This window comes from Sebastes umbrosus, chromosome 1 (genome assembly GCF_015220745.1).
Source record: "Sebastes umbrosus isolate fSebUmb1 chromosome 1, fSebUmb1.pri, whole genome shotgun sequence".
NCBI lineage: Eukaryota > Metazoa > Chordata > Actinopteri > Perciformes > Sebastidae > Sebastes > Sebastes umbrosus.
Genome location: NC_051269.1, coordinates 8,683,132 through 8,696,421, shown reverse-complemented (window position 1 = coordinate 8,696,421; position 13,290 = coordinate 8,683,132). Strand labels below are relative to the sequence as shown.

General features: G+C 41.4%; 1 protein-coding gene and 1 long non-coding RNA gene across 2 annotated transcripts in view; one reads left to right on the top strand and one right to left on the bottom strand.

Annotated features, from left to right (window-relative positions):
• Positions 1–1,796: 1,796 nt before the first annotated feature.
• The window catches only part of pik3c2b (phosphatidylinositol-4-phosphate 3-kinase, catalytic subunit type 2 beta), a 41,306-nt gene continuing 29,812 nt past the window's right edge, over positions 1,797–13,290 (bottom strand). Inside the window, exons 28-33 of the mRNA XM_037774535.1 lie at positions 12,385–12,509; positions 12,153–12,270; positions 9,475–9,550; positions 6,408–6,514; positions 6,072–6,200; positions 1,797–4,544 (exon numbers count right to left, since the gene is read on the bottom strand). Coding sequence (XP_037630463.1) covers positions 4,353–4,544; positions 6,072–6,200; positions 6,408–6,514; positions 9,475–9,550; positions 12,153–12,270; positions 12,385–12,509 — 747 coding nt within the window. The 3' untranslated portion in view covers positions 1,797–4,352. The remainder of the gene's footprint in view (positions 4,545–6,071; positions 6,201–6,407; positions 6,515–9,474; positions 9,551–12,152; positions 12,271–12,384; positions 12,510–13,290) is intronic.
• Positions 4,361–6,297, top strand: LOC119490990. The gene is made up of 2 exons (XR_005207516.1): positions 4,361–4,493; positions 6,085–6,297. It is a non-coding gene; the product is annotated as an uncharacterized LOC119490990 (long non-coding RNA).

Genomic DNA, 13,290 nt, shown 5'->3' with positions numbered 1-13,290 from the left:
CAACTTACGATTATTTTCATTATCGATTAATGTGCCGATTATTTTCTAGATTAATCGTTCGGTCTATAAAATGTCAGAAAATAGTGAAAAATGTCCATCACGGTTTCTCAAAGTCCTATGTGATGTCTTTAAATGTCTTGTTTTGTTAGTCCAAAACCCAAACATATTCAGTTTAATATGATAGAAAACAGAAGCAGGAAATCTCCATATTTGAGAAGCTGAAACTTAATTTTCTGCTATTTTAACATGAAAAATTACTTTAACGATTCATTAATTGCCAAAATAGTTGGCGAATATTTTTCTGTCTATTGACTGATCGTTTAGCCGACTCATCATCGCAGCTCTATTTTGAACACACAGTGACAGAATATAACCAGTGCTGCACCATAGCAGCTGACCGTGGGGAACGCCCACTCATCACAGGATCAAACATCATGGCTGCTGCTCTCACAAGACATGCTGATTGGATCTGTTTAAAGAACTACGGGAGGGCAGCAGGGTCAAAAATAACAACTACAGCCCTATTTGCACGGGACTAGGATTACCAGGGGATCTCGTGTCCCGTGTGAAACCAGAAGACGGAGTTGATTTATTTGTTCCGTAATTTCCGTACTTAAGTTACAGCACTTCCAGAGTTATTTTAACACAAACTGCGATCTTTTCCTAAACCTAACCAAGAAGTTTCATTTTTGAAAATATTGGAGTGGAAATTGACACGTGCGTCCCGTGTTGCTGGACATTTGTAGGAAAACCAAGCCCCCAGGAAGAGCGCCGGGCTTTGAAGCAAATTTTCGCTGTGGCCAAATGGCGGTACTACAACTTCTGTGTCCGTCACCTGATGCCATTGGACCCAAAAATACTTTTTCCTATAGACTTACATAGGGAAAAGAGACGTCTGTAACTTAGCAGACAATTTTTTTTTGAGGTGAATCAACTTCCCAGTATGAACACTTGAATAGCCCTTATTTAAATCATTAGGTCCTAAAAGTTGTAAAAATACACTAATAGCTGAATCCCGAGTTATTTTTCTTCCTCCGTTCATGTGAATGATAACCAGACCGAGGCTGGAGCGAGGGCTGGGTGGCGGAGTTAAAGGAAACGCTAGTGCGCCTGCTCTATGGGCCCAATTGATGCGGAAGATCGCCGGATGATCCGGGTACTTTATCACTCGGCCATTTTGGCTTCATGCGCCACTGAGCAACTCTCATAGGAATGAACGGGAGCTTCCGCCAACGCTGTATCCAGTTTTCTTTTTACACTCATGAGGAAAACGCACAAAAAATACGTTGTTGAAAGTCTTGCTGAGCGTAACAAAAAAAGGGAAATCTGTGTCTATGTACACGATTCAAATAGGTTAAATTTCGTGACTATTGCACAAACTGCCATGAGACTGTGTTGGCCGCAGATATGATGTCAAGGCTAGAAGAAGAAATACAGGTATTGGGTGTGTGAAGAGACACCCGCTACCAAAAGCAATTTGATGGTGCACAACCACACCGTTAACAAAAGACCTCCTGCTCTGATGTGAATGGGTCTCCATGCTGTGTAGCAAGATGAGCCTCCTGAATTTGCACCGAAAATGCAAAACTTTCATTTATATTGCCAACGTAGCCTCCATAATTCATGACCGGGAAAGAGGTAGAAAAAGGCGCAGAGAAAACAAAAAAACTTTACAAAAAAAAAAATACGTCCCCAAATCACAAGATGCTGATTTGCACAGTACTAATATTACTGTATAATATTATCATCTGATGGAGCGAAATACGGTAGGTAAAAGGCGGAGAACTTTTTAGTGGACAAATTACGGACATGGCAGACTCACACGGAATTAAGATCACAGACGACCTCCACAATTATTACAAATGACCAGAGGTCCCCGGGTAATACTAGTCCAGCACTAATAGGGCTTAATTCACCTCAGATATCTCAGATACACATTTAAACTTTTTCTCTCAGAATTCTGAGACTCAAAGTTTCACATCTGGAAAAGAGTGCTGAGCAGATCAGTGTAGTTTGTTTCCTGCAGGTTCACCTCCTCAGTTCATCTACAGCGCAGAAACAACCTGCAGGAAACAAACTCAAGCTCCCCTTCAATGTTCACTGCAGCTGGATTATCAGAAATCCAGTTTAAAATCGTTCCCAAAAAGTACAAAATCACAGGATTAAAAAACAAGGAATGAAATGTAGAAACAAAGAGCAGATTATTAAGAGCTGAAAGGCAAACAGGATGTCTCTCATGCACCACAGATAGAAAATCAAATCATCCTCACTATAAAAATATCCTGTTAGCAACATTGAGGCTAAAGCTCTGCATGTACAGAAACACTCAGCAGAAACTTCTTCTTCTCTACTACTGCGGCGCTAGTTTGTGTGGTTTTATTTTCAGGACACGAAAAGCTGCAAAACAAATTGTCCCTGGAATTCTTAAACGCAGCTTTAAAGTCCTGGAAAAATAAAAATGACTCGACTGGCACGGAACGTTTTCTCTGATAGGATTCAGTACTTCATCATTTCTGCAGCAAGGTGGAAATAAAACGGTATTAAAGTAAGTTAGGAAATAAAACTGATGTGTAAAATGTGAACCAACGTCTGAACAGTACATGTTCATCCCTTTTTTCCTCTTTTGTTTCTGCTGATAAATGTCTCAATTTCCCAGCATGCACCTGTGTGTGCTGACTGAAACATGAGATACTACATCTTTTCATCGTAATTATCATTATATTATTTTTTAACTTGTCATCTGTTTTTCCTATTTCACTGACTAAAATTATTCAATCTTTCACATCTGAGCAACATGTGTTTTTAAACTCAGTCAGAAACCAAACTGATCCACATCAGAATTGATCCACATCAGAACTGATCCACATCAGAACTGAACCACATCAGAACCAAAACCAGTGAATAATATTAAATGAAACCCAGACTGCAGTGAGTCCTCTCATGGTGTGTTCACACCAAACGCAAAGCAAATTCTTCTCATGGCACGTTTACAAACAAAGTCAAGGCAAAGACGCAAATAGTCACAAATTTGCACCGGGTGACACAAATGAAATTTGCGTGACACTGTGTCGCGAAAGCCTATCAGCGTTAAGATTCTCCTCCTGATCTCCTGACGTTGTTGAATCAGAAATTATGATGATTGTGGCCGTCTGTGGGCACCCAGAGCTCTACGATAGTACCTCATATTTGTACAGATATAGAATTTTAAAGTTGAAAATGGGCGACGGAGTTGATAATCATTGATAATCTGATCAATGGATTTGAGGGCGCAAAAGACGCGGCATGTATACGGCCCCTAATTAAATGACGTTGATGGAGCAGTTACAATATTAGCATAGCCTAGCCCTGATCGATCCGAACTCCATTCAGAAAATAAACATTTTAAAAGTTGTTTGGAGACAGAAGACCTGACAAAGAATGAATTCAGACATTTTACAAATCTGCATCATAATGTCGTTATTTCTGCACCCATTTGATCCGTTTATTGTATTTAAATCACAGTAACATCTGTTTATTTTGGGTTCATACCACAGTAGTAAATCAGATTAATTCAGCTGAAGTGTGACTTGCTAGATGATACTAGATACAGTTACTTATTAGCTGTGTGCGCATCCGGATGATGTTATGAACCCAGACACGACGGCGTTTGGTTTTCCGACGCCTCTGGGACTTCCACAACAGGCACAAAGCAGCAATATTATTTCGGCCACGGTTGATGACTTAAGAAATGTTGTTGGTATCAAAGATGCTCTGAACCGTCCGTTGGTATCTACACGGAGGTAAGCCCCTCCCTCCTCTATGGCTCGTCTCGCATGAGTAACGCAAATAAACACAAATTATCTTGTGCAACTGACGCAAGGCGAAAATTCGCTTTGAATTTGATGTGAACACAGCATCAGAGTCTAAACCTGTCGTCATTTAAATGAATACAAATATTCTGACAGTTAAAACAGTGAAAAGTTTCTCTTTCGTGTTCACATATTTCTGTTAAATCGTTAGTTTAACTTATCATCGTGGAAGTGACTTCATTGTGCAGTTTGTTTGAAATCACATCAGGAGACATTTTAAAAGTTTAAAGGATCTGATCATGAAAATAAATCTAAACTTTGATGAATTTTTTTTTAAAAGTCCAGATTTTGTCTGTTTTTAAAAAGAACACAACTATAATGAACTGATGACATCAGTGAAGCTAAACTGCAGCTTTAACCTTAGACTCCCTCACACACAGAGGGAGGATCAGCCACATGGCTTTTACTTTGAAAGGACTTTCCTTTTGTTTCTTCTGTCCTCCAGAGGAGAACTGCTTCTCTTCTTCTCTCCCTTTAAATCCACCGCTTCCTGTTTCCTGTCCGTCAGTGGGCGGAGTCTGAGCCGGCGGCACCCAGCTGGTGCCAGTCCACCCAGTGCTGACCCGGTACCAGCCTCTTCAGAGGGATGAAGGTCTCTCCCAGCAGGGTGTTCTCCCAGAAAGCCCCGTCACCAAGAACCCGCAGGTGGATCACCCTCTGGTCCAGGTCCCCCCGAGGGATCCGCTCATACACCAGCTGGAGGGTCGGGGGGGATAATAATGACAATGAAATAAAACAGAAAAGAACAGATGAAGAGGGAAGAACCCACAGTTAATTAATGAAATCTACCTGAAATCTGTTTGGGGACAAAAAATAATCACAGTTTTCTTTATTTAGCTGGATGTATATCACTTCTCATACTTTAAAGGGAGAGTTTGTGTGTTTTGAAGTGGGGTTGTATGAGGTACTTATCCATTGTCAGTTTAGAGAAACAGACAGGAGTACCAGTACAGGAGCAAAGTAATGTACTGCTGTCGACGGGGGCAGCAGCAAAACAGATTTGTAAAATGTGAGAGACCCCTTCACATAACGACATGTTCTGTTCAATTTAACAGTTTCGTTCCTATAGAGTGTGGAGAGCAACGATTTGGCCAAAACAGCACACCACACACTAACAGATTCATAAATCAACAAGAGTTAAAAAAACAGAAATCTCGCAAAATCTCTCGCGATCAAACGTGACTTTAGTGTAAACAAACATGGCGGATGGACGGGAAGAATTAGCGATGTTAGTTTTTGCACTACTTTGTACTGAAAATTCTCTAAGGATGGATGGATGAAGTCACGGAGACACGTTGAATAAACACACGTGTTGCTGCCACAAATCAACAAGTTGGTCCTCCATTTCTGAGCTCCATCTTACTACTACTTTATGCTACAAGTTTAGCATTAGCTCATGCATTAGCCTCGGCCGCCATGACGGCAGTGGTTGTCCTTCCTTCTTCAGTCAGCTTGGTTCTCAATAAGCTATCGTTCTTTCCCACGTGACTGCGTCATCAGCTGTCCTCGTGGTTCCCCACACAGAGCAGGATATCTGATTTAAAATCGGTGCGGCCAGGATGGACTTCAGAGCAGATTGGGGGATGAAAGAAACACTCTTAACATACCTCACACCACAGGAACATCTGGAAAGATCATTTAGAACCATCAAAAAATTGGGGCTTTGCTGACAATTGCCGGGAGGAATCAGACCCAAAATCAGCTTGATTCTTGTGTAGTGTGTACCTGGTATTAGTTTGTGTTGTTGGTGGCTTTGAAGAGAACATAGATAACAGCTCAGTTCCCAGTCAGAAAGGGCTGTCTGACAGCGAGGTAAAGCGGTGAAAATATATTCTAAATATAGTGTACACTTAAACTGGTATTGCCCCCGTCCACAGCAGTACATTGCTTTGCTCCCGTGCCGGTAATCCTGTCTGTTTTCTCCAAACTGGGGGCGTGCCAACCGCCATCTACTGTAGGTAATAGACTAGATATGGAGAAGTACCTCATACAACCCCACCTCAAAAGATCCAAACTATCCCTTTAAGTAAGTTTTTGAATGCAGGGCTTTTACTTGTAGTGGAGTATTTTCACAGTGTGGTATTAGTACTTTCACTTCAGTGAAGGATTTGAGTACTTCCTCCCCCGCTGTGTGTAGCTAAGCTCCAGCGTTGAGGTGAGTTAGCTTTAGTTGTGAGTATGCTGTTGTTTTCTATCTCTGTCGGTGGCGTCCTGTCTGATTACCATCTCGTTGTAGGTGGGGTTACAGGTGCGTCGTGCTGCCTTGGTCTTCCTCTTGCTGGTCTTCTGGGGGTCTGGGAGGAGGTAGAGCTTCACGTAAGGGTCCGGGTCTGTGCCGTCCTGCAGAGGCTGCTGTTCATGCCAACAGCCAATCAAAACACGGGAGTAAGAAAACAGAACTTTGAGCAGCTGGTTGTTATTAATAAATAATAAAATCGATAAAAGTTCATTGATGAAATCCTCTGTGAAGTCTTTACTGTACAACATGTCATAGAACAGTTACCTAGCAACAAGTCTGAATGAACACACACACACACACACACACAGAGTCAGACTGACCAGGCCTCGTATGTGCATCACCATGATGAAGAGTTTGTCGTTCTTGTAGGAGATCGACAGTTTGACCTCGCCAAGCTCTTTTCCTGCCGCTGCAGACCACGCCAGCTCTGCAACACAAAACCACACACTGAGCTTTGATATATATATATATATAAATATACACACATAGAAACAGCAGCTCAGACATCATCAGTAACCCTGACCTGCTGCTGAGTCCAGAGGCCTGTACTACGAAGCGAGTTCAACATACCCGGGGTATCTTCTCGTTATCTGGCTTCACCAACCCTAACAAACGAGATCCAGCTAAACGGTCCTACGACGCTGGTTATCAACTCGGTAAGTCAACCCAGGGTTTCTCAATCTGGGTCTGAGCGTGTTTACATTAAAAGGAGCGGGGTTTGCAGCATGTGACCAATCACAGACATGGACGAGTCCACAGACTTTCAGACAGACAGGCAGAATGCCACATTTTACAAAGGAAGTGCAAACTATATTGGACAAATATGAAGAAGTTAAACACATAATCCAGACTAAAATCAACACGGTTGAAGCTGCTAAATGCAGGAAGGACAGCTGGCAAAAGAAAAAATTGCTGATGTGTGAATGCATAAATTAACATTACAATTTATTAATCTACAGAATACTCAAAAATCTGATATATTCGTCTAGATGGGGCAGTGTTATTATCAAAAGCTTTTAGAATAAAATGGATAAATATATTTTTTATTGTTCTTTTTATGGTTATGATTCACTATGGTCTTTGACAACAATGTGGCGTGTGTGACTATTTCAGCCTTCTTTCAGCTGCGTCCCAAACTCCGGCGGTGTGAAACAGACTTGAGAGCAAGTAAAAAAATAAATATAAAAACATAATTCAAAGCGGTAAACCCCAGCATACAGCCAGCTTTCCTTCCTGCTTCTGTCAGTTTAAACTGTGTTGTTTTTAGTCTGGATTATGACTTAAACTTCTTCATATGTGTTTAATATTATCATACAATCACCGCACTGAGTTCTGATTGGTCAGCAGGAGGTGCTTTTATAGGAGTTGATCTCTTATCTGGAACATAACCTGCTCCGGAGCAGGTCAGGTGTTCAGCATAAGTTACCATGGCGATCTACCATGGTAAGAAGGGATCCAATGTTGTAGGACTGAAAACCCTGAAGGGTTAACCCTGAAGTTACCTCGCTAACCACAAATCCTGCCTCGTAGTACAGGCCCTGGTCTGATCAGCTTGTTCAGTAAAAACACAGAAATGTTACTTGTTTATTGGACTGTATATTGTACTTTTTACTCCACTAAATTTATCTGACAGCTTTAGTTACTTTACAGAGGACAGTTTTCCATCCCCTTCCTGTACAGTGAAAACCACGTATCTCCAGATGTGTTGATGTTAGGGCTGTCAGAGTTAACGCGAAAATAATGCGTTAACGCAAATTAGTTTTAACGCTAATAATTTCTTTAACCCATTAATGCAATCAATCATTTGGAAACCTAAAGAATCCATTGGTACCATGCTATGTTAGCTTGTTGCAAAAGAGGCTAAATAACGCTCCAAACGTATGCAACATTTTGGCAAGGAAAAATTGGCAGTGATTTTCAAAGGGGTCCCTTGACCTCGGATCTCAAGATATGTGAATGAAAATGGGTTCTATGGGTACCCACGAGTCTCTTGGGGCAAGTCATAGTCAAGTCAGCACACTGACACACTGACAGCTGTTGTTGCCTGTTGGGCTGCAGTTTGCCATGTTATGATTTGAGCATATTGTTTTATGCTAAATGCAGTACCTGTGAGGGTTTCTGGATAATATCTGTCATTGTTTTATGTTGTTAATTGATTTCTAATAATAAATATATACATACATTTATATTACATTCATAAAGCAGCATATTTGCCCACTCCCATGTTGTTAAGAGTATTAAATACTTGACAAATCTCCCTTTAAGGTACATTTTGAACAGATACATTTTTTTTTTCAATTAATCGTGTTTAGATATTGTCATCGATTGACAGCCCTAGTTGATGTTGAATGTTTGTGATAAACTGAAGGATGAAGTGTTCCTTAATGTGTTGAGAAAATCCTCGTCCGTCTTAATCTAAATAAACTCTTTAAAAAGCCTCATGGATCAGCTGGAAAATGCATCGTCACAAAGCTGACAACAGGCTGTTTTTCTAAATTTTTAGAGATACGTGGTTCTCACAGGACCACAGGATGTGATGATCTTATAGACCACGATGCATTGCTGTAGATTAAACTAGCCAACAGGATATAAAAAAGTAAAAATGCAACATACAATGAATGCAGCAGTAATATTAATCCAGAAACATCAGATATAATAGGAAAACACTGACAGGGAACATTTTACTGCTCAATCAATCTTTCACTAGAAGTACTTTAAGTACATTTTGCTGATACTACTTCCATACTTTTACCTAAATTCTAGTGGAATATTTTCATTTCTCATTTTACTGCAGTCTTCTTACTTCTTCCACCTCTCGTATTTACTGAAGCAGAAGACATTATGAGCTGGGAGTGAAGACACAGTCTCACCACATTCATGTCTCTGTGCTGCACAAGTAAAGTTCATCCACTTATATGACCAGTGGAACCCGAGACAGTGAAACTGTGTGTGTGACCTTAACACACTGATATGATCTGAGGCTGGAAAACACACTGGACTTTACACCCTGACTGTGTGTGTGTGTGTGTGTGTGTGTCAGGTGTGAGTAATAGTGAGGTATGTGGGTGGACCAGTTGAACTTTAACTGGTTTTACCGTAATGAAGTACACTCAGACGTCTGTTCCACGGTATAGTAATCTAATCTACACTGAATCCATCATACATGCAAGACAACCCAACCCCCACCTTTATTTTTATTCTTGTTACCTGATCTTGATGCTGTTGATGCTGATTAATGTGCACTGTCCCCTATAAATAAACTCTCCATCTGTGTGTATATAAATATATACAGAGTGAGTGTGTGTGTGTGTGTGTGTGTGTGTGTGTGTGTGTGTGTGTGTGTGTGTGTGTGTGTGAGTGTGCGTGTGCGTGTGCGTGTGTGTGTACCTGCTGGCTTGCTGGTTGTAGTTCCTGGTCTCTCGTCTCGGGGCAGTGGGTGGAAGAAGGTGTAGACGATGTCACACTGCAACACATAATGTATATTTACAATTACATGTTTAATATGTTTTACATATTCATTTCACATACAGTATATCTACACGCCTCATCATCGAGGCCCGGGATTCAAACAGCTGTGCATGCAGATTAGGCTTTACTAAACTCAACAACACTAGACTTGAAGACTGTATATAAGAAGTGGACGTAGTCACCGTTACATCACCCATTGGTTTGTGGACTACAGTTTTGAAAGCCTTGAAATCGGCATTTTGGCCGTCGCCATCTTGTTTTTTTGCAACCAGAAGTGACAAGAGAGGGTGGAGCTAAATACAACCGAATGCTGAATAAGACATTTTTAGGCGACCAAAAATGTTATAATTAAGTTTGATGAACTGAAAACACACTGTGAAAGGGTTAAAGTTGTAGGACAAAAACACAGACAACTCCCAGACCGCTCATTTTCTCATAGACTTCTATACAATCAGACTTCTTTCTGCAACCAGAGGAGTCGCCCCCTGCTGGCTGTTAGAAAGAATGCAAGTTTAAGGAACTTCAGCATTGGCTTCACTTCTCAGACCCCGGAGTTGCCAAGCCCCCAGGAAGAGTGCCGACCTTTGAAGCAAATTTTCGTTAGGTTTCATTAGGTTCTTAAAGTTGTAAAATGCACTAATAGCTGAATCCAGAGTTATTTTAATTCCTCGTGTGAATGAGACCCAGACCGAGGCTGGACCGAGGGCTGGGAGGCGGGGTTAAAGGAAACGCTACTGAGTCTGCTCTATTGGCCCAATGGATGCGGAAGATCGCCGGATGATCCGGATACTTTATCACACACACACACACACACATACAAAAAAGGAATTACAGTGATGACGGTAATGAGCTCAATCCTGCAGTAGGGTCACATGACTGCATTATTACAGTCATGCGGTTATCATCCAAGCCCTTACTTGGAAGTAATAAATGATAATTATTAACCAGTTACAGGTCCAGTAACATCTGATCTGTCATTTTTTGTTTTATTTGTTTTATACTGTGATCCTGAAGGAACTTCCGTGACTTCATGATGAAGGAGGAAGTTGTGACAAATAAAGTGAATTGTTAAACACACATACACCCGTCTGACGTTACTGATGGTTCCTTTCTACACAATGAAGCAGGAAGTTAAATAAATCTGCTATTTAAAGACTGATGATCAACACCACAACAGATTTAATGCAAATATAATAACATTTTAATAACACAACAGATTTAACGCAAATATAATAAAGTTATAATAACATAATATTCAGCCTGAGTGTGTGAGAGAAGAGACGGAGAGGGAAACACCTTCGATTGCCAAGTGTCTAAAACTGGAAAGACCTGATACAGCACACGCACGCACGTACACACGCACGCACGCACGCACAAGCACACACACACACACACACACACACACACACACACACACACACACACACACACACACACACACACACACACACACACACACACACACACACACACACACACACACACACACACACACACACACAGGCTGATATGTTTCCTCACATTGAGAACATTTCTCAGAAAGCACTGAGTCAAAATGAAACTTAAGGGCTGATGAAGCTGAACAGAAGACACACTGATACTGACTGATAGAGCAGCTGCAGGGACACAACATGAACACATGAACACAAGATGAAGAAACAATGAACTGTAAATGTAGAAAAAGAGTTTCCTGTCTGAGGTGTAATAGTAGTGGTGTGGTTAAAAGCAGAAACAGACTTAATGAATAAATAATGACGTACATGAAGCGTGAAGAGCTTAAAACATCAGATGTGTGTGGAGCGATGAGGAGACTGTAACCTTCCTCACATTAATACATGAAACAAACAGAAATGTCGTATTTCCATCATGTTCTCCACATGGCTTTCCATCGTTTGAGCTTTGACTAGAGCTCTTTTAATAACCTCGTCTCGTTGTGTCCGTTCGCAGATCCTATCTTGATTGTTTGGTAACCATGGTAAGTCTCAAACTAGTGATGTCATTCTCAACCAGGGGTCCGGGGACCTTCAGTGGTCCTTGAGGAAGTTCAGGGGGTCCCCAGAAAAATAAAAAATAGCTTATTTTCAATATTTAATTCACTATAGAAGAGAGCACAAGGTGAGTAAGAGGAGCCGGTCGGTAGAGTTTCAGGCGCTATTAATCCACTTGACGAGGGCGGCTTCACCCACAGGTGCTTTCCCCGTGCGCTGTCGGTTTTTCATTCAGAGAAAATGACCTTTTTCCCGTTATGACATCATTGTGCACGCAGCATCCTGCAGTTGCACTTCTTATTATTTTCAAATAAAAGGTGTATGTATTTGCCATTAATCGTTGTGTTTACTTGTTTACATCCATAATTAATTTATCCCTGATTCCATTACGAGAAAAACTTTGAGGAATCCTGACCTGCACTGTCCAGTATCAGATATTTATTTCACAGTCACACTGATTGAATATTTGGCAAATAAAAGTTACTGTATCGATTTCAAATCATTGAATCGTATCGTATCGCTCTAGATGAGCCAAATATCGTCCTGGAAATCGTATCGTATCGTTGTAACATTATTCACGCAGAAAGACCGTCCCAGAGTTTGACTGACCTGAGCGACCTCCGGGGCGGCGTGGATCAGGTGCCACACGTAACCATTCAGCTCGTCTTTCCTCCTATCAGCCATCGCCTCTCCACGGGACCGACCAATCACAAGACGGCTCGGGAAACTGTGGACGGAACAAAGAGGAGAGACAGTGAAAACTGAAATAAACATCCTGTTGACTGTAGTCATTGTATGTGTCTGTGTGTGTGTGTGTGTGTGTGTGTGTGTATGTGTATACCTGGGTAGTTTGGATGAGGGGAAGATGAGTCTCAGTTTGCTGTGAAGTTCATGAAACTCCTCAAACGTCCTCTGAACCAGCTGCACCTCCTGCTGACCTTCACGCTGCACCTTCACTACAAACGCCTGAAACACACACAGACACACACATCTGTATTTATTCTATACCTGAGGACGATCAGTAACCCTTTTTACTTATGACAATTTTTCACTTTATTTGAAATAAAAACGCAAACAAATGAGGTCACGGGATGATCAGTAAATCAAGCCAATATATACTGTATATATATACAGTATATATACAGTATATATATATACACCGATCAGCCATAACATTATGTCAGCATGGGCACCCTGACCGGTCTGCGGCTACGCAGCCCGGTACACAACAAACTGTGATGCACTGTGTGTTCTGACACCTTTCTACACGGGCCAGCCTTCGCTCCCCACGTGCATCAATGAGCCTCGGGTCTGACCCTGTCGCCGGTTCACCGGTTTTCCAACCTTGGACCACTTTTTGTAGGTCCTGACCACTGCAGACCGGGAACATCCCACAAGGAGATGCTCTGACCCAGTCGTCTAATCATCACAATTTGGCCCTTGTCAAAGTCGCTCACATCCTTACGCTGGCCCATTTCTTCTGCTTTCAACACAAAGTTCAAAATGTTCACTTGCTGTCTAATATATACCCCCCACTGCCAGGTGCCATGGTAATCAATGTAATAATCAATGTTATTCACTTCACCTGTCAGTGGTCTTAATGTTATGGCTGATCAGTATATATGTGTATATATATATACATATGTGTGTTTATATATTAATCGTGATTAATCGCACATTTTTTATCTGTTCAAAATATACCTTAACATGGCAAACAGCAGCCCAACAGGCAACAACAGCTGTCAGT